Source organism: Lutra lutra, chromosome 4, assembly GCF_902655055.1.
Source record: "Lutra lutra chromosome 4, mLutLut1.2, whole genome shotgun sequence".
In the NCBI taxonomy this organism is placed as follows: Eukaryota; Metazoa; Chordata; class Mammalia; order Carnivora; family Mustelidae; genus Lutra; species Lutra lutra.
Window position 1 is genome coordinate 87493581 of NC_062281.1, and position 27667 is coordinate 87521247.

General features: G+C 51.3%; 1 protein-coding gene and 1 pseudogene across 1 annotated transcript; both read right to left on the minus strand.

The window, feature by feature from the left end:
- Positions 1-24666: 24666 nt before the first annotated feature.
- LOC125096882 (60S ribosomal protein L37a-like) lies at positions 24667-24992 on the minus strand. Its single transcript, XM_047724019.1, has one exon. The coding sequence runs from the start codon at positions 24958-24960 to the stop codon at positions 24682-24684; it is 279 nt and encodes a 92-aa protein (XP_047579975.1). The 5' UTR covers positions 24961-24992; the 3' UTR covers positions 24667-24681.
- Positions 24993-25884: 892 nt separating this feature from the next.
- Positions 25885-26056, minus strand: LOC125099385 (uncharacterized; annotated as a pseudogene).
- Positions 26057-27667: the final 1611 nt, after the last annotated feature.

Below are 27667 nucleotides of genomic sequence, written 5' to 3' on the forward strand. Positions count from 1 at the left end.
ATTTTTTCCTGTTTTTTCCAAGATTAACTGACCATAGAGTTGAGGGTCTATATCTGGGCTCTCTACTCTGTTCCACTGGTCTATGTGTCTGTTTTTATGCCAGTACCATGCTGTCTTGGTGATCACAGCTTTGTAGTAAAGCTTGAAATCAGGTAATGTGATGCCCCCAGTTTTATTTTTGTTTTTCAACATTTCCTTAGCGATTCAGGCAGGGTCTCTTCTGGTTCCATACAAATTTTTGGATTATTTGCTCCAGCTCTTTGAAAAATACTGGTGGAATTTTGATTGGAATGGCATTAAAAGTATAGATGGCTCTAGGCAGTATAGACATTTTAACAATGTTTATTCTTCCGATCCAAGAGCATGGAATGGTCTTCCATCTTTTTGTGTCTTCTTCAATATCTTTTATGAGTGTTCTGTAGTTCCTCGAGTAAAGATCCTTTACCTATTTGGTTAGGTTTATTCCCAGGTATCTTATGGTTCTTGGTGCTATAGTAAATGGAATCGATTCTCTAATTTCCCTTTCTGTATTTTCATTGTTAGTGTATAAGAAAGCAACTGATTTCTGTACTTTGACTTTGTATTCTGCCATGTTACTAAATTGCTGTATGAGTTCTAGTAGTTTGGGGGTGGAGTCTTTTGGGTTTTCCATATAAAGAATCATGTCATCTGTGAAGGGAGAGAGTTTGACTTCTTCATTGCCAATTTGGATACCTTTTATTTCTCTTTGATGTCTGATTGCTGTTGCTAGGACTTCTAATACTACTTTGAACAAGAGTGGTGAGAGTGGACATCCTTGTCGTGTTCCTGATCTCAGCGGGAAGGCTGCAAGCTTTTTCCCATTGAGGATGATATTTGCTGTGGGTCTTTCATAGATAGATTTGATGAAGTTCAGGAATGTTCCCTCTATCCATATACTTTGAAGCATTTTAATCAGGAACGGATGCTGGATTTTGTCAAATGCTTTTTCTGCATCAATTGAGAGGACCATGTGGTTCTTCTCTCTTCGCTTATGGATTTGTTCTATCACATTGATTGATTTGCGAAAATATGGGTATGGGTATGAACACTTATCATCTTTTAAATATACAACTTAATCCCAATTGTTCATGGATTACATGTTTCAGGATTCATTGGCTTACAAGAATTTATTTGTAACCCCCAAATCAACCTAGGTTTTTCATAGTTAATTGCAGATATGTATAGAGTTGTAAAAAAAATCAGAGTTATCTAACTCACATGTTGCCAACTGAGGTCAAACAAAACAATGTCCTGCTTTTTGTTTGAATGCCCATAGTATGAACAAATTGTTTTTACAGTCTGTTTAGTGCCATGGTTTTCACATTTCTGTACTTGTGGGGGGGCATATTTTATTACTTAAAATGTCTCTGCAAGCATACTGCAGAAGGTCTGTCTAGTGTTCTTCTTTTAAAAAAAAAGCTTTAATTAACTTATTAATTAATTTTTACTTAAGAGAGGGAGAGAAAGGGGGCAGAGAGAGAGGTAGAGAGAGAATTGTAAGCAGGATGCACACCCAACATAAAGCCTGAAGCAGATCTCGATCTCACACACTGAGATCATGACTTGAGCCAAAATCAAGAGTTGGTTACTTTGCCAAATGAGCCACCCACATGCCACTCCATCTAGTGCTCCTAGTCCAAAGTTACTATGATGTGCCTTATGGGAGAAAAATACATGTTTTAGATAAGCTTTGTTCAAGTTTGACTTACACTGTTACCATGAGTTATATGTTAATGAATTAATGATATATATTAAAAATAGGTTGTCAACCAGAAACACGCAGAGGATGTGGTCATGTATTGATCAACTGGTGGAAATATGACCAGAGGCTGCTAGGAAATTAACCCTGTATCCACAGAGACAATGATTCAGTGTTTCCTAATTTGGAACTTGTGATGATTTCATAGAATAAAGTCTATTTTTGTGCTATAAATAATGAGAATCAGGTGTGTGTGTGTGTATTCACATATGAGTATAGGCTTACTGATAGCCACTTACCATTATTTTTGGCTTCTAAATATTGTCCGCACTAACAAGACTTCTTGTCCAGAAATAACTCATACCAGAAAGGGAAGATATGCTCAAAGAATGCTAAAGACATGTCGAAGTATGTAAAAGTCTACTTGATGGTTCTCTCACTGAGTATTATCTAGGACATTTGGGCATCAAATAATTAAAACTATCAGATTATACTCCCTTTCATAAAAGAGGAACTCATGAGTCCATACTGACACAAATACATAAGAGAGAAAAGAAAAATCTTCTTTAATAAAATATCAACATAAGGAAGTAATGCTAGGCATTAAGAACAAGGAGAATAATGCTGGTGGCTGATGCTTTGTTAAAGAACAGTATGCTCATGTAATACTGAAATATCTCTCTTCACAATGATGATTTTACCATGGAGAAATCGGACTCTGATTATGAGGAAACATCCTACAGACCCAGGTGAGGGATCATTGTATGAAAACTTTCAAAATTTCAGACTGTTAAGGATATAAAAGACAGGACAGATTGAGCAACTCTTTCAGACTGAAGATTTATGAAGCATGAAAATCACAAGCAAATGTTTCCTGGGCAAGTAGCTGGACTAGAAATGGAGAAGGAAGATTTATGTGATGGCTGGCCAAATTACAGTGACATCTCTGAACTGGAACTTAGCATTGTAGGAATGTTGATTTCCTAAATGGGAGGGTTGTAAGATGGTGCTGTAGAAGAGTGTCCTGATTTTTAGAAGGTGCACACTAGAGTACTTTAACAGTGGTAGGGCATTAAAATAGAAAAGTTTTCTTTCTTCTTTCTTTCTTTCTTTCCTTTCTTTCTTTCTTCCTTTTCCTTCCGTCCTTTCTTTCTTTCTATGTTCTTATATTTGTTTTTGTTTCTTCCTTCCTTCCTTCCTTCCTTCCTTCCTTTCTTTCTTTCTTTCTTCCTTTCTTCCTTCCATTCTTTCTTTCTTTTCCTTCCTTCCTTCCTTCTTTTCTTCTTTCTTTCTATGTTCTTATATTTGTGTATATGTAATATATTTATATAATCTGTAATAGAGAGCAATGTTCTTTAATCATTTCACTCAGGGGAAATATCTCTCAGCGGCTGGCGATCGCCCACCCACCCCGAGCCCTTTATCCACCACGCCAGGGACGGGTGGGTGCCGCCAGCATCTCTGGTGGGACAGCGTGTTCCGGGGAGACAGGGTCGTTTCGCACAGAGGGGCCCGGAAGCCAAATGAGCCAGCGGCGCCCTGAATTCAGAGCAATACCGTTCTCCGGGAAAAGCGTCCGCCCTGAACAGAGTCCAGGAAGAGAGAAGAATGGATGAGCGAGGCAGCGGCCAGCTTCCTGAGGGGCGAGCGCCCGGGCTGAGGGTCCGCTCTCTGCCGCCTTCGTTGCCTGGCGTTGAACGCGGGGAAGCGGTCTGCTACCTCAGCGTGTGTGTGAACGCCTGAGGTAAAGTCCCTCTGCATCCATGCGAGAAAGACGTCGCTGTGGGGTGCCGACACCTTCCCCGCACACAGGGAGCCAAGGGGAAGGATGCCTTTTTAAACCTGCGCCTGCACAACGCGAGGGCGTACCAGAGCCTCACCTCCAAGAAACCAACCTGAAGTTGAGCTGCCTTTGGCGAGCAGGCTTCCCTGGAGAAGAGAGCAGGAGTTGCGCCCACAAGTTAGTGCGGAAGCCTGAGGAAGCTTCCCGGCCCTCGGGTCGGAGGACAGCCGAGAAGGCGTCCATTCCTTGGCCTCTCAGGCTCGTCGAACAGGCTCTTGCTTCTGCCCTGACCGCGGGACCACAGCACAGTCCACACCGCGGCCCTGCAAGCGCGGGAGCCCTTATGACAGCAGCCTCGTTTCTCTCAGCGACGGTCACCGTCGCTCCTTACCGTGCCCCACTGGAGCAAACCTTAGGAAAGCACGGTGCCACATACCCGCCTCAAGGAGAGGACAGGATGGCGACGCCCTCCTTGGCGCACACATCCTTGGGGGCACCCTGAGCTGGGAGGAATGCCCGAAAGGCGCGGGACGAAAGGGTTGGTCCCCGGGGAGGTGGCAGAGCACAACGCAAGTGCCACGGGAGTACTTCCAGACGACAAAGTTGCCCTGGACGCCACACCCAGACGCGTGAATGAGAAGCAGTCGTGACGCCCAGAAGCCCAGAGCAAGGCTGCAACGCCTCAGCTCCGGGATGAGCTGCACAGGAAGGCCCAGTCAGCTCTGGTTTCGGGGAAAGCAAGAAAGCCTTCTCTCAGCGGCTGGCGTTCGACCAAAAACCCCCGAGGGCTTTCGCCTACCCCCCCCACCACCACCACCATGGACCGGAGGGGGCCCCCAGCCCCTCTGGTGGGACAGCGTGTTTCAGGGAGACAGAGTCGTTTCGCACAGGACCGGGAAGCCGAAAGAGCCAGTGGGGCCCTGAATTCAGAGCAATGGCGTTCTCAGGGAAAAGCGTCCTCCCTGCACAGCGTCCGCCAAGAGAGAAGGTAGGATGAGCGAGGAAGCGGCCTGCTTCCCGAAGGGTGGAGCGCCCGGGCTGAGGGTCCGCTCTCTGCCGCCTCCGCGCCTGGCGTTGAACGCGGGGAAGCGGTCTGCTAACTCAGCGTGTGTGGGGATGCCTGAGGTGAAGTCTCTGGGCGCCCGTGTGAGAAAGAAGTCAGTGTGGGATGCCAACAGCTTCCCCGCACACATGGCGCCAAGGAGAAGGATGCCCTTTCAAACCTGAGCCTGCACAACGCGAGGGACAACCAGATCCTGACCTGCAAGAAACAAGCCTGAAGCCGAGCTGCCCTTCGCGTGCAGGCCTCCCAGGCGACGAGAGGAAGAGTCGCGCCCTCTGGTTGGGCTAGGAAGTCCGGGGAAGGTTTCCGACCCTCGGTTCGGAGGACATCCGTGAAGGCGCCCGTTCCCTCGGCCTCATGGACGGCCCACAGAGTTGCGACGCATCGCCTCTTGCTGCAACCGTGACCGCGGGACCCACCGCGGAATACACGCTGGGGGTCTGGGAGCGCGATAGTACTTCGGACAGCAGCCCCGTTTGCCTCGGCCTCCCTGACGCTGTCAGTGGGCCCAACTGGAAGCCTGTGTAAAGAAAGCCCCGAGCTGCCTCCTGGTCTCGCGGAGAGGACAGGACGGTGATGCCGTCCTTTGGGCGCACATCCTTGGAGGCGCCCTGAGCTGCGAGGCCTGCCCGGACGTAACGCGGATGGCGACAGGGATGGGCTGAGGGGAGGTTGCGAAGCACAAAGCAAGGGCCACGGGAGGACCTCGAGACGACAGAGTTGCCCCGCACGCCACACTCAGTTCCGTGAAGAGAGAAGGAATCGTGACCCCCAGAAGTACGGAGCAAGGCTGTAACGCCTCTGCTCCGGGAACCAGCTGCACAGAGGAGGCCCAGTCGGGTACGGCTTCACCTAAAGCCAGAAAGCCTTCTCTCAGCCGCTGGCGATCATACACTCACCCCGAGGGCTTTGAGCTCCACCCCACCGACCTGTGGGTGCCGGAGCACCTCTGGTGGGACAGTGTGTTTCAGGGAGACGGAGTCGTTTCGCACAGGGGCCCGGAAACCGTCAGAGCCAGCGGGGCCCTGAATTCAGAGCAACACCCTTCTCTGGGAAAAGCATCCAGGTCCCTGGACAGCGTCCGCGACGAGAGAAGGGTGGATGAGAGAGGAAACGTGGCCGGCTTCCTGAGGGACGAGAGCGCGGGCTGAGGGACCGGCCTCTGCCGCCTCGGCGCCTGCCGTTGTGCGCGGGGCAGCAGACTGCTAATTCAGAGTGTGTGTGAACGCCTGAGTTAAAGTCCCTCTGTGTCCCCGTGAGAAGGAAGTCAGAGTGGGATGCCAACACCGTCCCCGCACAACGTCCTGCCACGGAGAAGGATGCCTTCACAGACCTGGGCCTTCGCAATGCGAGACAGAACCAGAGCCTTACCTCCAAGAAAGAAGCCTGAAGCCGAGCTGCCTTTCGCGTGCAGGCCTCCCTGGCGAAGAGAGAGAGAGTCGCGTCCGCGAGTTGGTTAGGAACCCTGGGCAAGGTTTCCGACCCTCGCTTCAGAGGACAACCGTGAAGGCGCCCGTTCCCTGGGCCAGAAGCACAGAGCAAGGCACGGAGGCCTCAGCTGTCTGAATGAGCTTCACAGAGGAGGTCCAGTCAGCTCCGGTTTCGCCTAAAGCCAGAAAGCCTTCTCTCAGCGGCTGGCGATCGCCCACCCACCCCGAGCCCTTTATCCACCACGCCAGGGACGGGTGGGTGCCGCCAGCATCTCTGGTGGGACAGCGTGTTCCGGGGAGACAGGGTCGTTTCGCACAGAGGGGCCCGGAAGCCAAATGAGCCAGCGGCGCCCTGAATTCAGAGCAATACCGTTCTCCGGGAAAAGCGTCCGCCCTGAACAGAGTCCAGGAAGAGAGAAGAATGGATGAGCGAGGCAGCGGCCAGCTTCCTGAGGGGCGAGCGCCCGGGCTGAGGGTCCGCTCTCTGCCGCCTTCGTTGCCTGGCGTTGAACGCGGGGAAGCGGTCTGCTACCTCAGCGTGTGTGTGAACGCCTGAGGTAAAGTCCCTCTGCATCCATGCGAGAAAGACGTCGCTGTGGGGTGCCGACACCTTCCCCGCACACAGGGAGCCAAGGGGAAGGATGCCTTTTTAAACCTGCGCCTGCACAACGCGAGGGCGTACCAGAGCCTCACCTCCAAGAAACCAACCTGAAGTTGAGCTGCCTTTGGCGAGCAGGCTTCCCTGGAGAAGAGAGCAGGAGTTGCGCCCACAAGTTAGTGCGGAAGCCTGAGGAAGCTTCCCGGCCCTCGGGTCGGAGGACAGCCGAGAAGGCGTCCATTCCTTGGCCTCTCAGGCTCGTCGAACAGGCTCTTGCTTCTGCCCTGACCGCGGGACCACAGCACAGTCCACACCGCGGCCCTGCAAGCGCGGGAGCCCTTATGACAGCAGCCTCGTTTCTCTCAGCGACGGTCACCGTCGCTCCTTACCGTGCCCCACTGGAGCAAACCTTAGGAAAGCACGGTGCCACATACCCGCCTCAAGGAGAGGACAGGATGGCGACGCCCTCCTTGGCGCACACATCCTTGGGGGCACCCTGAGCTGGGAGGAATGCCCGAAAGGCGCGGGACGAAAGGGTTGGTCCCCGGGGAGGTGGCAGAGCACAACGCAAGTGCCACGGGAGTACTTCCAGACGACAAAGTTGCCCTGGACGCCACACCCAGACGCGTGAATGAGAAGCAGTCGTGACGCCCAGAAGCCCAGAGCAAGGCTGCAACGCCTCAGCTCCGGGATGAGCTGCACAGGAAGGCCCAGTCAGCTCTGGTTTCGGGGAAAGCAAGAAAGCCTTCTCTCAGCGGCTGGCGTTCGACCAAAAACCCCCGAGGGCTTTCGCCTACCCCCCCCACCACCACCACCATGGACCGGAGGGGGCCCCCAGCCCCTCTGGTGGGACAGCGTGTTTCAGGGAGACAGAGTCGTTTCGCACAGGACCGGGAAGCCGAAAGAGCCAGTGGGGCCCTGAATTCAGAGCAATGGCGTTCTCAGGGAAAAGCGTCCTCCCTGCACAGCGTCCGCCAAGAGAGAAGGTAGGATGAGCGAGGAAGCGGCCTGCTTCCCGAAGGGTGGAGCGCCCGGGCTGAGGGTCCGCTCTCTGCCGCCTCCGCGCCTGGCGTTGAACGCGGGGAAGCGGTCTGCTAACTCAGCGTGTGTGGGGATGCCTGAGGTGAAGTCTCTGGGCGCCCGTGTGAGAAAGAAGTCAGTGTGGGATGCCAACAGCTTCCCCGCACACATGGCGCCAAGGAGAAGGATGCCCTTTCAAACCTGAGCCTGCACAACGCGAGGGACAACCAGATCCTGACCTGCAAGAAACAAGCCTGAAGCCGAGCTGCCCTTCGCGTGCAGGCCTCCCAGGCGACGAGAGGAAGAGTCGCGCCCTCTGGTTGGGCTAGGAAGTCCGGGGAAGGTTTCCGACCCTCGGTTCGGAGGACATCCGTGAAGGCGCCCGTTCCCTCGGCCTCATGGACGGCCCACAGAGTTGCGACGCATCGCCTCTTGCTGCAACCGTGACCGCGGGACCCACCGCGGAATACACGCTGGGGGTCTGGGAGCGCGATAGTACTTCGGACAGCAGCCCCGTTTGCCTCGGCCTCCCTGACGCTGTCAGTGGGCCCAACTGGAAGCCTGTGTAAAGAAAGCCCCGAGCTGCCTCCTGGTCTCGCGGAGAGGACAGGACGGTGATGCCGTCCTTTGGGCGCACATCCTTGGAGGCGCCCTGAGCTGCGAGGCCTGCCCGGACGTAACGCGGATGGCGACAGGGATGGGCTGAGGGGAGGTTGCGAAGCACAAAGCAAGGGCCACGGGAGGACCTCGAGACGACAGAGTTGCCCCGCACGCCACACTCAGTTCCGTGAAGAGAGAAGGAATCGTGACCCCCAGAAGTACGGAGCAAGGCTGTAACGCCTCTGCTCCGGGAACCAGCTGCACAGAGGAGGCCCAGTCGGGTACGGCTTCACCTAAAGCCAGAAAGCCTTCTCTCAGCCGCTGGCGATCATACACTCACCCCGAGGGCTTTGAGCTCCACCCCACCGACCTGTGGGTGCCGGAGCACCTCTGGTGGGACAGTGTGTTTCAGGGAGACGGAGTCGTTTCGCACAGGGGCCCGGAAACCGTCAGAGCCAGCGGGGCCCTGAATTCAGAGCAACACCCTTCTCTGGGAAAAGCATCCAGGTCCCTGGACAGCGTCCGCGACGAGAGAAGGGTGGATGAGAGAGGAAACGTGGCCGGCTTCCTGAGGGACGAGAGCGCGGGCTGAGGGACCGGCCTCTGCCGCCTCGGCGCCTGCCGTTGTGCGCGGGGAAGCGGTCTGCTACCTCAGCGTGTGTGTGAACGCCTGAGGTAAAGTCCCTCTGCATCCATGCGAGAAAGACGTCGCTGTGGGGTGCCGACACCTTCCCCGCACACAGGGAGCCAAGGGGAAGGATGCCTTTTTAAACCTGCGCCTGCACAACGCGAGGGCGTACCAGAGCCTCACCTCCAAGAAACCAACCTGAAGTTGAGCTGCCTTTGGCGAGCAGGCTTCCCTGGAGAAGAGAGCAGGAGTTGCGCCCACAAGTTAGTGCGGAAGCCTGAGGAAGCTTCCCGGCCCTCGGGTCGGAGGACAGCCGAGAAGGCGTCCATTCCTTGGCCTCTCAGGCTCGTCGAACAGGCTCTTGCTTCTGCCCTGACCGCGGGACCACAGCACAGTCCACACCGCGGCCCTGCAAGCGCGGGAGCCCTTATGACAGCAGCCTCGTTTCTCTCAGCGACGGTCACCGTCGCTCCTTACCGTGCCCCACTGGAGCAAACCTTAGGAAAGCACGGTGCCACATACCCGCCTCAAGGAGAGGACAGGATGGCGACGCCCTCCTTGGCGCACACATCCTTGGGGGCACCCTGAGCTGGGAGGAATGCCCGAAAGGCGCGGGACGAAAGGGTTGGTCCCCGGGGAGGTGGCAGAGCACAACGCAAGTGCCACGGGAGTACTTCCAGACGACAAAGTTGCCCTGGACGCCACACCCAGACGCGTGAATGAGAAGCAGTCGTGACGCCCAGAAGCCCAGAGCAAGGCTGCAACGCCTCAGCTCCGGGATGAGCTGCACAGGAAGGCCCAGTCAGCTCTGGTTTCGGGGAAAGCAAGAAAGCCTTCTCTCAGCGGCTGGCGTTCGACCAAAAACCCCCGAGGGCTTTCGCCTACCCCCCCCACCACCACCACCATGGACCGGAGGGGGCCCCCAGCCCCTCTGGTGGGACAGCGTGTTTCAGGGAGACAGAGTCGTTTCGCACAGGACCGGGAAGCCGAAAGAGCCAGCGGCGCCCTGAATTCAGAGCAATACCGTTCTCCGGGAAAAGCGTCCGCCCTGAACAGAGTCCAGGAAGAGAGAAGAATGGATGAGCGAGGCAGCGGCCAGCTTCCTGAGGGGCGAGCGCCCGGGCTGAGGGTCCGCTCTCTGCCGCCTTCGTTGCCTGGCGTTGAACGCGGGGAAGCGGTCTGCTACCTCAGCGTGTGTGTGAACGCCTGAGGTAAAGTCCCTCTGCATCCATGCGAGAAAGACGTCGCTGTGGGGTGCCGACACCTTCCCCGCACACAGGGAGCCAAGGGGAAGGATGCCTTTTTAAACCTGCGCCTGCACAACGCGAGGGCGTACCAGAGCCTCACCTCCAAGAAACCAACCTGAAGTTGAGCTGCCTTTGGCGAGCAGGCTTCCCTGGAGAAGAGAGCAGGAGTTGCGCCCACAAGTTAGTGCGGAAGCCTGAGGAAGCTTCCCGGCCCTCGGGTCGGAGGACAGCCGAGAAGGCGTCCATTCCTTGGCCTCTCAGGCTCGTCGAACAGGCTCTTGCTTCTGCCCTGACCGCGGGACCACAGCACAGTCCACACCGCGGCCCTGCAAGCGCGGGAGCCCTTATGACAGCAGCCTCGTTTCTCTCAGCGACGGTCACCGTCGCTCCTTACCGTGCCCCACTGGAGCAAACCTTAGGAAAGCACGGTGCCACATACCCGCCTCAAGGAGAGGACAGGATGGCGACGCCCTCCTTGGCGCACACATCCTTGGGGGCACCCTGAGCTGGGAGGAATGCCCGAAAGGCGCGGGACGAAAGGGTTGGTCCCCGGGGAGGTGGCAGAGCACAACGCAAGTGCCACGGGAGTACTTCCAGACGACAAAGTTGCCCTGGACGCCACACCCAGACGCGTGAATGAGAAGCAGTCGTGACGCCCAGAAGCCCAGAGCAAGGCTGCAACGCCTCAGCTCCGGGATGAGCTGCACAGGAAGGCCCAGTCAGCTCTGGTTTCGGGGAAAGCAAGAAAGCCTTCTCTCAGCGGCTGGCGTTCGACCAAAAACCCCCGAGGGCTTTCGCCTACCCCCCCCCACCACCACCACCATGGACCGGAGGGGGCCCCCAGCCCCTCTGGTGGGACAGCGTGTTTCAGGGAGACAGAGTCGTTTCGCACAGGACCGGGAAGCCGAAAGAGCCAGTGGGGCCCTGAATTCAGAGCAATGGCGTTCTCAGGGAAAAGCGTCCTCCCTGCACAGCGTCCGCCAAGAGAGAAGGTAGGATGAGCGAGGAAGCGGCCTGCTTCCCGAAGGGTGGAGCGCCCGGGCTGAGGGTCCGCTCTCTGCCGCCTCCGCGCCTGGCGTTGAACGCGGGGAAGCGGTCTGCTAACTCAGCGTGTGTGGGGATGCCTGAGGTGAAGTCTCTGGGCGCCCGTGTGAGAAAGAAGTCAGTGTGGGATGCCAACAGCTTCCCCGCACACATGGCGCCAAGGAGAAGGATGCCCTTTCAAACCTGAGCCTGCACAACGCGAGACAGAACCAGAGCCTTACCTCCAAGAAAGAAGCCTGAAGCCGAGCTGCCTTTCGCGTGCAGGCCTCCCTGGCGAAGAGAGAGAGAGTCGCGTCCGCGAGTTGGTTAGGAACCCTGGGCAAGGTTTCCGACCCTCGCTTCAGAGGACAACCGTGAAGGCGCCCGTTCCCTGGGCCAGAAGCACAGAGCAAGGCACGGAGGCCTCAGCTGTCTGAATGAGCTTCACAGAGGAGGTCCAGTCAGCTCCGGTTTCGCCTAAAGCCAGAAAGCCTTCTCTCAGCGGCTGGCGATCGCCCACCCACCCCGAGCCCTTTATCCACCACGCCAGGGACGGGTGGGTGCCGCCAGCATCTCTGGTGGGACAGCGTGTTCCGGGGAGACAGGGTCGTTTCGCACAGAGGGGCCCGGAAGCCAAATGAGCCAGCGGCGCCCTGAATTCAGAGCAATACCGTTCTCCGGGAAAAGCGTCCGCCCTGAACAGAGTCCAGGAAGAGAGAAGAATGGATGAGCGAGGCAGCGGCCAGCTTCCTGAGGGGCGAGCGCCCGGGCTGAGGGTCCGCTCTCTGCCGCCTTCGTTGCCTGGCGTTGAACGCGGGGAAGCGGTCTGCTACCTCAGCGTGTGTGTGAACGCCTGAGGTAAAGTCCCTCTGCATCCATGCGAGAAAGACGTCGCTGTGGGGTGCCGACACCTTCCCCGCACACAGGGAGCCAAGGGGAAGGATGCCTTTTTAAACCTGCGCCTGCACAACGCGAGGGCGTACCAGAGCCTCACCTCCAAGAAACCAACCTGAAGTTGAGCTGCCTTTGGCGAGCAGGCTTCCCTGGAGAAGAGAGCAGGAGTTGCGCCCACAAGTTAGTGCGGAAGCCTGAGGAAGCTTCCCGGCCCTCGGGTCGGAGGACAGCCGAGAAGGCGTCCATTCCTTGGCCTCTCAGGCTCGTCGAACAGGCTCTTGCTTCTGCCCTGACCGCGGGACCACAGCACAGTCCACACCGCGGCCCTGCAAGCGCGGGAGCCCTTATGACAGCAGCCTCGTTTCTCTCAGCGACGGTCACCGTCGCTCCTTACCGTGCCCCACTGGAGCAAACCTTAGGAAAGCACGGTGCCACATACCCGCCTCAAGGAGAGGACAGGATGGCGACGCCCTCCTTGGCGCACACATCCTTGGGGGCACCCTGAGCTGGGAGGAATGCCCGAAAGGCGCGGGACGAAAGGGTTGGTCCCCGGGGAGGTGGCAGAGCACAACGCAAGTGCCACGGGAGTACTTCCAGACGACAAAGTTGCCCTGGACGCCACACCCAGACGCGTGAATGAGAAGCAGTCGTGACGCCCAGAAGCCCAGAGCAAGGCTGCAACGCCTCAGCTCCGGGATGAGCTGCACAGGAAGGCCCAGTCAGCTCTGGTTTCGGGGAAAGCAAGAAAGCCTTCTCTCAGCGGCTGGCGTTCGACCAAAAACCCCCGAGGGCTTTCGCCTACCCCCCCCACCACCACCACCATGGACCAGAGGGGGCCCCCAGCCCCTCTGGTGGGACAGCGTGTTTCAGGGAGACAGTCGTTTCGCACAGGACCGGGAAGCTTAATATCCGAGCACTCCCAGCCCAGGTCGGCATATAAATCTCAGTGCACTGTCTCTGCTTGGGTCCTCTCTGGTGGTCTGGACCTTCCGAGACATCTGCAGCTAGTATTTCTTGTGGTTTTGGGTACAAGCAGGAATCCTGTGACCCCAGAGACTGTGACTGGCAATGTTCTCTGCCAGAGGCAGAGGGGGAATTTATGTGCTCTGAGCACACAGAGGGGAAGAAAGTGAGGCTTGTCTCTGAGAGGGAGGTCTGGGTGCAGCTTGCTTTCCTCTAAACCTCCAAAAACTGCCAAAAGCTGCCAAGGGAAGAGAAAACAAACAAACAAACAAACAAAAAACCTGCAGAGAACAAAAGCCTGAAAAACCGGTTTCCTCAGAGCCCAGATCCTTAATGGGGGCAGGAGGACTTAACTCTAGTAATAGGCCCTGAAAACCACGCCGCAGGCCCCTACCCTAGAAAGCCAGCCAAAAAAAAAAAAAAAAAAAAAAAAGTCAAGAGCACAACCACCACTACTTCATAGGTAGAAGTTTTATGTTTAAATCGTTCCCACTATTCTGGTTCTTTTCATTTCTTTTAATATATAACTTTTTAAACTATTTACCATCACAGATATTCAGTACATCAAATTCCATAATGACCTTTTAATTTGAACTTTTTGATACATATACCTGTGTTTTTCTTTTGCTTTTCTACTTTTTATTTTATTTTATTTTTTCTTTTTAAATATTCATATAGAGATAAGCTTCAAAGTAATCCCCGTTCCCCAGTCAATGTTACCCCTATAGATAAACCAGTTTTAATCCCCCTTGATCTCAGGAAATTTGAGTCCTTTAACAAAGATACAAATACATCCAAGAAGAATCAAAATATCCTTCCTCACCCACACTGAGAATTTATAACCACTCTCTCATCTTTTTCTTCTGTCAGTGTTTCTGTGTATTTATTCTTGTCCTGGTAGTACATAAACCTTATACTTCAGTTTCTTTTTGACAAGGTTCTTTGATTTACTTATTTATTTATTGCCTCTTGTCATCTATTTTTGTCACTGTTTTTGTTTGTCTGTTTTTGTTTGTATACTTCATAAATCTTACCCTGGGGCCCATTTGGGCTGGGCCTTCTTTTTTATTATATCTTTTTTTTCCTCTCTCTCTATCTCTCTCTCTCCTTCTTTCTTTTTTCTTTCTTTTTGGTGGGGACTCTCAATTGCTCAGAAGCGTTTCAGGGTGCACCTTGCCTGCACCGAAGTTGATACATTCAGCTACACATCCGTTGAGCCATTTGTCACCAAAATGACTAGGAGGAATGCTCAACAGAAGAAAAATTCGGAGACTGGGCCCTCTCCATCAGACCTACTGGATATGGACATAGACAGTATGTCCGAAAGGGAATTCAGGCAAACAATTATCCAGGCAATAGCTAGGTTGGAGAAAGCCTTTGATGATGAAATGAATTGTTTAGTGCAGAAGCAAAAGCCACCAGGGATGTTAAGAATGTTCTCAATGAGTTCCAATCTATCTAAATTCTCTAAAAGCTAAGGTAACTGAGGCAGAAGATAGAAGTAGCAATCCGGATGACAAAGAGACAGAGAAAAAGGATCAGGAGGAAGCCTGGAACAAACAGCTTAGAAGCCATGAAAACAGAATTAGGGAAATAAATGATGCCATTAAGCTTTCCAATGTCAAAATTATTTAAATCCCTGAGGGGGAGGAGAAAGAAAGAAGACGAGGAGATATAGTGGAACAAATTGTCCATGAAAATTTTCCCAAACTGAAAAATGAAACCAGCGTTCATGTATTAGAGGCAGAATGGTCTCCCCCAAGATCATAGATTCTGGAAAGATTTCAAGACACCTGATTGTGAAAATGATGAATCATAAATTGTAGATAGGAGCTCTTGAAAGCAGCTAGGGGGAAGAAATTCCTTATGTACAGAGGAAAGCCCATCAGAATAACGTCAGATCTGTCCAAAGAAACTTGGCAAGCCAGAAAGAGTTGGCAAGACATATTCAGTGCACTAAATGAGAAGAACATGCAGCCAAGAAGACTTTATCCAGCAAGACTGACATTCAAAATGGATGGAGAGATAAAGAGCTTCCAAGACTGGCAAGGTTTAAAAGAGTATGTTATCACCAAGGCAACACTGCAGGAAATATTGGGGGGGGGGGTTCTATAAAAGAGTGAAAAACCTAAGAATATCATTGAACAGAAATATATGGAGACAATCTCTAGAAACAAAGACTTCACAGGTAACACAATGTCAATAAAAATGTATCTCTCAATAATCACTCTCAACGTGAATGGCCTAAATGCAACCATAAAATGACACAGGGTTGCAGATTGGATAAAACGACAGGACCCATCCATATGTTGTCTACAAGAGACCCATTTTTAACCTAAGGATACATCCAAACTGAAAGTGTAGGATGGAGAAGCATCTTTCATGCCAAGGAGCCTCAAAAGAAGGCTAGGGTAGTGATTCTCATATCAGATAAATTAGATTTTAAACTAAAGACTGGAGTCAGAGATACAGAAGGACACTACATCACTCTTAAAGGGACTATCCACCAGGAAGATCTAACAGTTGTAAATACTTATGCCCCCAATATGGGAGCAGCCAATTACATAAGAAAACTGTTAATCGGGATAAAGAGCCATATTCATATAAATACATTAATAGTAGTAGATCTTAACATGCTACTCTCAGTAATAGACAGATCATACAAGCAGATAATCAATAAAGAAACAACAGCATTGAATGACACATTGGACCAGATGGACCTCATAGATATATACAGAACATTCCACCCTAAAACAACAGAATACTCATTCTTCTCGAGTGCACATGGAACCTTCTCCAGAATAGACCACATACTGGGTCACAAATCAGGGCTCAATTAATAACAAAAGACTGAGATTGTTCCCTGCATATTCTCAGATCACAATGCTTTGAAACTAGAGCTCAACCACAAGGAAAAGTTTGGAAGGAATTCAACCACATGGAAGCTAAATTAAGAATTGATTAAGAATTAAGAATGCTTGGATCAACCAGGAAATCAAAGAAGAACTTAATTCATGGAAATCAATGAGAATGAAGACATTTCTGTCCATAACCTATGGGATACAGCAAAAGGGGTCCTAAGGGGGAAATACATAGCCATCCAAGTCTCCCAAAAAAAAAAATTGAAAAATCCAGAATACAACAGCTGTCTCTACACCTTAAAGAACTGGAGAATCAACAACAAATTAAGCCACCTCCACACACAGGAAGGGAAATAATCAAGATTTGAGCAGAGATCAGTGAGATAGAAACTAGAGATACAGTAGAATACAACAATGAAACTAGAAGCTGGTTTTTGGAAAGAATCAATAAGATCAATAAACCACTGGCCAAACTAATCCAAAAGAAAAGAGAGAAGGCCCAAATTAATAAATTATGAATGAAAAGGGAGAGGTCCAACTAACACCAAAGAAATAGAAACAATCATCAGAAATTATTATCAACAGTTATATGCCAATAAGTTAAGCAACCTAGATGAAATGGATGCATTCCTGGAAAACTATAAACTTCCAAAATTAAACCAGGAAGAAATTGACAACCTGAATAGACCAATATCTAGTAACAAGATTGAAGCAGTGATCAAAAACTTCCCAAAAAACAAGGGCCCAAGACCTGACAGATTCCCTGCGGAATTCTACCAAACTTTCAAAGAAGAAATAACACCTATTCTCTTGAAGCTGTTTCAAAAATTTAAAGCAGAAGGCAAACTTCTGGACTCTTTTTATAAAGCCAGCATTACCCTGATCCCCAAACCAGGCAAAGACCCCACCAAAAAGGAGAATTTCAGACCAATATCCTTGATAAATATGGACGCTAAGATTCTCAACAAGATCCTAGCAAATGGGATCCAACAGCACATTAAAAAGATTATCCACCATGACCAGGTGGGATTTATCCCTGGGTTGGGAGCATGGTTGCAGTGAGAATGAAGAAATGGCACAGGACAGATAGCACCCTGCTTTGAAATATCTTTTGAGACCACTGTATCACCACCGGGGATTCATGAAAGCAAGGTGGGTGGGGTCTGTATGCTGCAGCAAGTACCCCACTCAGCTGTGTGTGTGTGAGTGTGTGTGTGTCTGTGTGTGTGTGTGTCTGTGTGTGGACGGAGGTTCAGTGGCATACGCCAAAGCCTCTGAGACAGCCCTGTGAAAGAACCCTCTCCATTTCATCCACGAGCCCTGCATGTTGCAGAGAGACGGGGAAGGAATAAGGAGGGTGCCACAGACTCCACTCTGCGAAGCAACGCTGGGGGAGACCGTCCCTCCACAGGGCTGACTTCTCTTACCTCTGGAGAGAAGTGTTTTCCAACGTATGCTTGGCAGCCAAAGGAAGGGGTCATGTCCCTGAAACTGTGAAAGAGTGGCCTGAGAAGCAGCCCTTCAACCAGCCTCTTGCAGCCTGAAGACAGAAGCCCTCCCAAGCCTGTGTCAGGACTCATGGGGAAGAGGCCCTGCACTTCTCTCAGAGAAAGGAGTGTGCAGGAAGTGCAGCTTTGGCAGACAGCTTCATTTGGGAAGAGAGGAATGTTTCCCACAGAGTTGGGCAGCCTGAGGGAAGGGCCTACCTTAAGGGGCTTCCCCAAGGGAAAGAAGGAGCACTGCCAAATTACCAGTTTTCATTCACATCTCCTCCCCGGAAGTGGAAGCCTTTTCAGGACCGAGGCCAAGTGTGCTAAGGGCTCAACTCTGAGAAACATATCTGGGTACTGTGCAGCTAAAGGCTGGCAGCTGGCTTCTGGAAGATACAAATGCTGGCAGACTTGAGTGTAGATGCTGCAGGGAAATGGAAACCAAGGGCGGCAGGAAGAATGGACCCTGGGCAGAAAGCCCTTGGCTTCTAACACTTTCCCAGGCGACGGGCAGCCCATTGGGGGATTGTGGAAGCAAGGGCAAGTTCCGGGTAGTGCCGAGAGTACCCTAGTCAGCATGTGGGCATGAGGGGAACCCAAAGTCTGTGCCATAGTCCTGCCCCCGAGCAACAACACAGTGCAGTAACTGTCTTTTATGCGCACCTGTGCTCCATGTTCCTTAGAAGGACAAAGGCATAAAGAGAGTGCCTCAGACGCATGTCCCTGCAGCAATGCTATGGGGAGACTGATCCTCTGCATGGTTGCCTTCTCTCTCCTTGGGAGAGAATCCTATTGCAAACTGGGTGGGACCACGTAAGGAAAGGGCCCTTTCTCTTATTCTGAGAAACAACGCCACCAACAACTCCCAAGAACCAGCCCTTCCGCCAATGTCTTGCTGCCTGAAGACAGAAGCATTTTGCACAGCGAGTGAGGAAGGAGGAAGAAAGCTCCTTGCAAGTCCCTCTGAGGCATGCGTGGGTCTGGAAGGCAGCTTTCAGCAGACATCTTGTTTCAAGAAGAGAGGACCCTTTTTCAGACTGCAAGGGGCAGCAGGAGGAAAGAGCCTGGTGCTTAAACTGGAGAAAGACGACACAGTGCAGAGATACTGGTTTTCAAGTAACATGGCCTCCCCTGATGTTAGAAGCTTTTCCTCAAACCTTGGGGGCGTTGGTGGGTAGCAAGAGTGCTACATGCTCCACTTTGAGAAGCCAGTATGGGTGCAGTGCGACTCCCGGTTGACCCCTGGCTTCTGGAAGTTAGAACCCTGTTCAGAGCTCTGTGGAGGCTCAAAGTAAACCTAAGTGAAGAACGAAGAAATGGCATGGGACAGACAGTGCCCTGCTTTGAAATGTCTTTCCAGACTACTGTATCATGACCGGGGGTTTGTGAAAGCAAGGAGGGTGGGGTCCATATGCTGAAGCGAGTACCCCACTCAGCTGTGTGTGTGTTTGGACACATAGGTTAAGTGGTTTATGCCGAAACAGGAGAGACAACCCTGTGGAGGAACCGTCTCCATCTCGCCCACCAGCCCTGCATGTTGCAGAACGGAGGGGGAAGTCAGAAGGAGCGTGCCACAAAGTGTACTCTGTGAAGCATTGGTGGCAGAGACCTTCCCTGGTTAGAACAGGGCCTCCATCGAAGGCTTTCCGTGTCTTCACGATGCTGAGCCTACTTGGGTAAGGGCCTTCTGCTCTACCTTGAGCCACAAATCTGTGTGGAATGCAAGCCTGCACTCACACCCTGTTTGACACAGACAGCCGCTGCAGCATTTTCTAAGTAGGCACGGAAGCCTAAGAGATGTGTCTGACACTGAACCCCCAGAAACCACTGTGGGGAAAGGGTGCCCCAAAGAACATCTTTGTCATCCCCAAAGGGAGAAGCGTTTGGAGTAGGAAGTATAGCAGTGTAAGGCAAAAGGCCCATGTTCTTCGTTTTGAAGGACCAGTCTGTACAGATGGTTTCTTGTTCCTGGAAGGCAGAGGTCCGTTTTCGATGGGAAGCGAGAACGCCGACAGAAAATGCCCTCTGCTTCCTTACCTGTGAGAAATCACTCGGTGCCGATGGTGGCTACCAGACGTCTGCGAGGAAGTCCCACATGAAAGCGCCGTACACTTCCCTCCAAGAGAGGAGCCTGAAGGGAGACCTTCTCTCACGATGACCTCTTCTTTCCTGAAGACAGAAAGATGCTCAGTGGCCTGCGGGGAACCAGAAGGAAAAGGACCCCACTCTTAACATCTGAGAAACTCTGAGAGAACTCACCCTTATCTTGGGCCTCAGAGCACAGTCCCGCACTGGCATGGGATCGACTTCTATCATCTCTCCGACCACAACCCTGACAGTATCCCTGGTGGTGGAACTGACTGGGCCCCAACCCATGTTCTGAGGGTGCGATGGAGCTGATGCCCCTGACCGTTGCCAGACAAATCAGTGAGGAGCACTGGAGGGAATCAGGCAAGAACAAGTTTCTGTAGCAAGGGGCTCGGAATGCCCAAAGACATTGCCGCTGACCACGATGTAGTGATAAGCCTATGCTTCAGCAACACTAGGAGTATCTCCCTGAGGCCAAATTGGAAGGCACTCGCTCATCCTACTGGTTTCTCTCAAGCAAACCTTAGGGTCCTTCTTGGCACTGTTGTCAGTGAGGTGCCTTCTACCTCCCGGGTTCTCACTCTTAACCATTAGCTTGGCTCTGGCCCTTCAGGGACCTGAACACTGAGTCCAAGAATTGAAGGGATTTGTAACATGGGCCTGGTGTGGCCCTGAGTTCTCCAGGAGTACAGAAGCAAGGCAGCCACGGGCAAGTGCCAGAGCGGAGCCGTTGGCATGTTTCCAGCGCAAACCTGAACGTTGATCCCAACATGACCCTACACTGGGGACCCTACCACCCTAATCCTGAGTTACACACTAAGGCTCACCTCTACTCAGGCCGCAGGGCAGGTGTCCATGCCCCATTTGTGGAGTCTCCTCAGAATTACCAGACCCTAATTCAAAACGTAGGCTGGGCTGTGGATCTGACTGTGGCAGAACCCTTTTTTAAGGACACCAGGAAATGACTCCTGAACCCACGCCTCACTCGTCCTTAAGGACCATGTCAGGAAACAGTTGGGCCTGTACCCCCCATGTGCTGCAGGACCAGAGGGTTCCAGGCACTAACCTGAAATTTAGCTACAGTAGGAGCCATCCCTCCCCACAAAACCTGCTGCTAAAGTATGAGCCTCGCCCTAATGACTCTTTGATGCTAGGTGCTTCTCCTCTGGTGTCTTAAGGACCAGCACATAAATGCTTTGGGTGGATGGAGGCGTGACATGTCCAGAACCATAGTAGTGAAGGAAAAAGTTATTTTGGACACCTGGAACAATGTCACGCTATGCAGCCACGAACAAAGAAGGACACTCTGGTGCTAGGAACACCCAAGGAGGTTTCTTTTTTATTTTTTTTAAAGATTTTATTTATTTATTTATTTGACAGAGAGAAATCACAAGTAGGCAGAGAGGCAGGCAGAGAGAGAGGAGGAAGCAGGCTCCCCGCTGAGCAGAAAGCCCGATGCGGGGCTTGAACCCAGGACCTGGGATCATGACCTGAGCCGAAGGCAGCGGCTTAACCCACTGAGCCATCCAGGCGCCCCCCAAGGAGGTTTCTTAAACATGAGACTAAGGATGGGTTTTGGGACCCATGACTGGTGCAGAACAAATCCTGCAAGAAACCAAAAGAAAGCCTGAACACATGCAATGTCAACGGAGGAGCTTCGAGCATGACCCAGAAGCCACCCTGTCCCTCGAACACAACGTGGGCTCCTCTCGAAACAAAAGCCTCATCTTTCACAGCACCCAGAACCTCAGCTTCACTTCAGTCCGGTCTCCACACTCACAGTGGACACACGCTTCCAGCTGTGAGATGGACCGCAAAACCTAACTATGAGAGACTGGCGGTGGAAAGGAACATGCCAGAAAAAGAGAGCCCTGAGGGGGTACTGGGTTTGACTCCCATCACCGATGCCACACAGTTCCTCAGGAACACAGCAGGAGAGCAAGCCACAGGCAGCCATGGCTGTTGCTGCCTGAGACCACGCCTTGAGGGAGCATTGATTTGGCTCAGCAAAACCTAGGTGGGGTCATCCCCCAGGAACAGAGAAGGAAAGCAGGCCACTTCCAAAGGCCGCATATGGCTGGACAGCAGGCTCCAAGCCCCTCACCTGGAACTCCGCCCCAGCAGGAGCCTCCCCCCCAGTGGCCACACCGGACCCTGGAGACCCTCCATGCAGCCCTCCCGAGAGAACTCTGCACCTCCATGCAGGTGGCCCTGAACAACTGCGGGGCCATGACACAAACTCAAGACTGGGCTGGGGCCCTGGCCAATCCCATCCAGAGTTGTGAGGTGACAACGGATGTTGGATCCCTGGGAGAGGCCATGCTAAACAGGCAACAGCACTGAAGGAAACCGTGCGACTAGCAAACCCTGGCAGCGATTGCTGCTGACCATGATTCCAGGGAAGGTGCTCTATAAACTTCAGGAACACAAGGAGCATCTCTCTCCCCGAGGCCACACTGGAACGCAGATGGTCACGCTCCTGCTAGGACTCCACTCACACCTCGAGGCACATCTCACCGCTGCCAGGGATGAGCTGCTTATTGTCGCCGGGATTCTCACCCTACCTTGGGGCAGGGCCATTTCTCTCCCAGGGCCTTATATGCAAGCCTCAAGAATGACGGGCTTTGGAACACAAGGGGGACACTGCACAACTGTCGAAGAAGGCCGAAGCAACCCATCCCGTGTGCCACCACCAGGGTGGGGTTCAGAGAGTGATGCTGGCCGAAACCCTGCCCCTTGGGCCACCACGAGGCCTGAGGGAACCTGAGGCCACACCTTAACCATGCACCCCACCCTCCAGCTCACCCTCCACTCCGGCCTTGGGGATGGTCTCCACAGTGCCATGGGATGTACTCCTTCCATCGCCCTGGCTTGGAAAGGACTGTGCCCACTGTCTAGCCCCGAGGGAGCCCTGGATTTGGCTTACCCAACCGATGCTACACTGAGTAGCTATGCTCAAGCCAGAACCCAGGAGGACACCGTGCCTCAGGTAGCCTCAGCAGCTGCTGCACCTCAGGTAGCCAAACAAAACCAGAAAAGCAGACCCAATGGTGTGCAGCCCCCAAGCCCAGCTTGAAGCCTGAAGCTCGCCCCCATGCCAGCACGCCCCTCAGCTGCAGGTCAGACCCTGCACTTCCATGCAATTGTGCCCTCAGGCTCTCGGGGCTCTAACTTCAACTCTCCCCCGGATGTGGCACCGACCACCCCTGAAGCTGATTGTTCCTGAGGCGACAATGGATTTGGGACAGAGGATCAACAGCAGGCGTATAGGGCCAGGCTAAGAAGGAAACTGGGCCTGACATCCATCCCTGCTGGGTGTTGCCCATGTCCACGATTCTAGTGAAACCTCCCTCTGAAAGGAACACAGGGAGCAGCTCCTTGAGGCCAAATGGGAAGATGCTGAGCCTGAAGGCAGCCCTCATCTGAGACCTCGAGGCCCTTCTGCATGCAGCCTTCTGATCCATGCCTCCCATCTCCCTGATTCTCACCCTACCCCTTGCCATGGCACTGGCCCTCCCTCGACGGGAGTCCTCAGCATGAGGAACGATGGGAATTGGGACCCAAGCCTGGCACAGGACCCATCTTCCCAGAAAGCAAGAAGGAATCCGTTCCTCCAGGAACCACCAGGGTGGAGCTCAAAGAATGGTGCTGATGCCACTCTGCCCCACGAGGGCAGGGTGAGCTTGTCCTTGAGGCCACACCCCAGCCAAGTGCTGCACCCTCCAGCTCTCCCTCCCTTCAGGCCTCTGCTCTCAGAGTGCATCCACACTCACAGTAGACCCATGCTTCCTGCTCCAGGGGATGAGACGATCCCAGAGTGTCTGTGGTAGGGAGTGTGCCAGAAACAGAGCCCCCAGAGGGTATGGCATTTGACTCACCTCAGGGAGGAAAGTTGTTCCTCAGGAACACGGCAGGGAAACCAGCCACCTGCAGCCATGGCTGCTGCTGCCTATGACCCAGCTCTGAGGGAGCATGGATTTGGCTCACCTAAGCTACACTTCATCATCATTCAGGCCCAGAGAAGGAAAGTGTGCCACTTGCAACCACCTTGTACGGCTGGACAACAGCCCCACACCTGAAACTGTGCCACACTGGGAGTCTCCGCCTGAGGCCAAAGCCAACGCCAGAGTTTCACTTTCCCTAGGGCACTCCTTTCATCCTTCTCCAAAAGATTGTACACTTCCATGCAGTTGGCCCCTAACAATGATGGCACTAGGGCCCCAAGGGGAGCCCCAGCTGTGGCCATCCCCAAAGCTGAAACCCTATCTGTGAGGTGACCCTGGATATTGGATACCTGGGGAAGGCCCTGCAAAAGAGGCTAGATCGAAGAAGGAAAGCTTGGCACTTGCAACCCTGGTGGATGCTGTTGCTGTTCACGAGTCTAGGGAAGACATTACACAGCAGGAAGTCAAGGAGCAATTTGCTGCGGCCATACTAGAATTCAGATGTTCACACTAATGCCAGCCCTCGACTCCCACCTCAGGGCCCTTCTGTGTACAGCCGTCTGATCCATGCCACCCGTTTCCCCAAGTCTCACCCTGAGCCTTGCTTGCCATGGCACTGGCCCTCCCTCCACTCCAATAGACAGTGTGAGGAAGAACATGATTTGGGACCCATGAGCAGTGCAGGCCAATCCTCCAAGAAAGCAAAAGGAAGCCGAGCCTCAGGCAACCACAAGGGAGCAGCTACTAGCTTGTCTCAGAAGCCACACAGCCCCTCGCCCACAGTGTGGGCCTGTCTCAAGACCAAAGCCTCATCTTGAGCTTCACCCTGAATCTTGCCCTCAATTCAGGCCTCAGGGCCAGGCTCCACACTCACAGCTACAGGCTGGACCACAAAACCTAGCCATGAGAGACTGGCTGTGGAAAGGACTGTGCTGGAAAAGCAGAGCTCTGAGGGGGTCCTGCATTTTACTCACCTCACCAGCGCTGCAGAATTCTTCAGGAATGGGGTAGGAAAGCAAGCCACATGCAGCCATGGCTGTTGCCACCTGAGACCTAGCTTTGAGGGAGCATGGATTTGGCTCACCTAACCTATGCTAGATCATCTGACAGGAACAGAGATGGAATGTGGGCCACTCTAGCCTGTGCATTGTGCTTGAAGGTTGGTAGCACATACATAAATTTTGGCACAATATACTAGATTGTGTATTTCCTTATAGTTGTCTCCCCAACCCTTCTTCCAGTCATAGTAGCCTTACCATTTTTTTTTAATTTTGTTACATAAATTAACCCATTTATTATAGGCTAGCAATGTTTCAAACGGTGGCACTTCTACTGGTCTTTCAACTCCTTCAGTCTTCTGATGGCAGACTTTACTGTGACAGCAGAAATGGTGTTGTAGGTCCAGGCGCCACTAGCGATGGTTTTCATGCAGGAGCCACAATGCCAGATCCCCACAGCTCGTCTTTTCATCTTGGTTTTGCCACAGAAGGAGCAAGTGTACTTGGCGTGCTGGCTTATCTCAATCTTCTTCACCATCTTCCTGAGGGAGGCACCATAACGGGTCCCGTATTTGCCCACGATTCCGACCTTCTTGGTGCGTTTAGCCATGTCGCCTCAAACTAGGTCTGAGCCCCGAGAGGCATAGCCTTACCATTTTTGTAGGCCGTAGCCAGCTATAGCTTCCTTTGCCCAGGAAAACAATAAAGCTATTTTACTCATTATTCCAAACTCTATCTTTGTCTTATATTTTGGCTGTGAAGCACAAAGGTCAGTTTTCCACAGCACACTCAATCACTTAGGAGCATCAATTAACACTACAATGAGTTAGCATTACACATCTAGCTCTGTGGCTAATATTGCAGACAGTGAAAACATATGCCATGAGGATTTAAAGTAACTGATAATTTCTTACACTTGTGGGAATGAAAGATGGTCCACTCTCTTAGAAAAGCTAAACCACAGTTAAACATTTGCCAATCATGTGAACGGTTGTTCACATTCCTTTCTTAAGTATTTATACAATATGTCCACACAACAATCTGCTCATGAATTTCACCATAACTTTATTCACAGTGGCTAAACTCTGGAAACTACAGAGATATCCATTAATAGGTAATGTACAAACAGAATATATTAATTTACTTAGCAACAAAAAAGCCTGAACTGGTGATCCATGTAGTATTAGGGATAGATTAAGAAACCTTAGGCTGCACTAGCTTCATTTGTATGCACATCTATGAAAATGCATTTGACTGTACAGTTTATCTTTTTTAATTTTTATTTTTTTGAGAAAACACTTAGACTGTGTTCTCTCCCTCGTACTCCACCAAAGGAGAAGAACAATCATCAGTGGCAATTGGCTATTTGGTTCTTGTATTTGGTTTGCTTGTTTAAAGATTTTATTTGAGAGAGAGAGAGCATGAGAGGAGAGAGGTGAGTGGGAGAAGCAGACTCCCTGCTGAGCAGGGAGTCTGATGGGGGACTTGATCTCGGGACTCCAGTATCACAACCTGAGCCAAAGGCAGTTGTTTAACCAACTGAGCCACCCAGGCACCCATAATTGGCTGTTTGGAAAGAACACCTAAATCCAGCTTCAGGCTCAGGAGAGAGCACTCCTCTTCCTCCTCATGGTTTCAGGTACTCTACATGTTCAGAAAAACTTCTCTAGCAACAAACTGTAGAAATGATCCTCGAACACAGTCTTTTTTTTAAACATAATACCTATGGAATTTATTTCATTATTTCTTATTATGTTCAGTTAGCCACTATATAGTACATAATTTGTTTTTGATGTAGTGTTCAATGATTCATTAGTTAACTATAACACCCGTGCTCATCATAACACATGCCCTCCTCAAAGTATAGTCTTAATTGTACACTTTAAATAATGCAGGTTACTGTACATAAATTATACCTCAGTAGCATTCATGTAATCTACTGTATTTCCCCATATCAGCTGTGAGCATTTAGAAAATTAAATTTTCTTTTCTTTTTTTTAAGATTTTATTTATTTATTTGACAGACAGAGATCACAAGTAGGCAGAGAGACAGGCAGAGACAGGAGGAAGCAGGCTCCCTGCTGAGCAGAGAGCCTGATGCGGGGATCGAACCCAGGACCCTGGGATCATGACCTGAGCCGAAGGCAGAGGCTTGAACCCACTAAGCCACCCAGGTGCCCCAGAAAATTAAATTTTAAAAAAGTGGAAATGAGAGGTTGCATGGAGGTTCCTCAAAAAGTTGAAAATAGAGCTACCCTATGACCAGAAATCACATTACTGGGTATTTACCCTAAAGATACAACCGTGGTGATCCGAAGGGGCACATGCACCCGAATGTTTATAGCAGCAATGTCCACAATAGCCAAACTATGGAAAGAACCTAGATGACCATCAACAGATGAATGGATAAAGAATATGTGGTATGTATATATATATATATATATATTAATACTATGCAGCCATCAAAAGAAATGAAATCTTGCCATTTGCAACAACATGGATGGAACTAGAGGGTATTATGTTTAGTGAAATAAGTCAATTGGAGAAAGACAACTATCATATGATCTCCCTGATATGAGGAAGTGGAGATGCAATGTGGGGGGTTTGGGGGTAGGAAAAGGATAAATGAAACAAGATGGGATCGGGAGAGAGACAGACCATCAGAGACAAAGAAATTAAAGAATTTAAAACATTCAGGGAAACAAATGAAAATGAAAATACACCTGTTCAAAACATTTGGGATGCAGCAAATGTGGTCCTAGAGCAAAGGATAGAGCAATACAAGCCTTTCTCAAGAAATAAGAAAGGTCTCAAATATACAATCTAACTTACACCTAAAGAAGCCAGAGAAAGAACAGCAAATGAAGCCTAAACCCAGTAGGAGAAGAGAAATAATTAAGATTACAGTAGAAGTCAATGAAATAGAAACCAAAAGAACAGTAGAACAGATCAACAAAAATAAGAGCTCATCCTTTTGAAAAAAGAAAAAAAGTAAGATTGATAAACCCCTGGTCAGCTCTATCAAAAAGAAAAGAGAAAGAACCCATGTATGTTAAAAGAAAAAAAGTCATGAATGAAAGAAGAGAGATCACAACATCAAAGAAGTACAAAGTAATTATAAGAACATATTATGAGTAATTATATGCCAACAAATTAGGCAATATGGAAGAAATGGATGCACTCCTAGAGACATATAAACTATGAAAAGCGAAACTGGAAGAAATAGAGAACCTGAACAGACCCATAATGAGCAAGGAAATTGAAGGAGTAGTCAAAAATCTCCCAACAATCAAGAGCCCTGGGCTAGATGGCTTCTC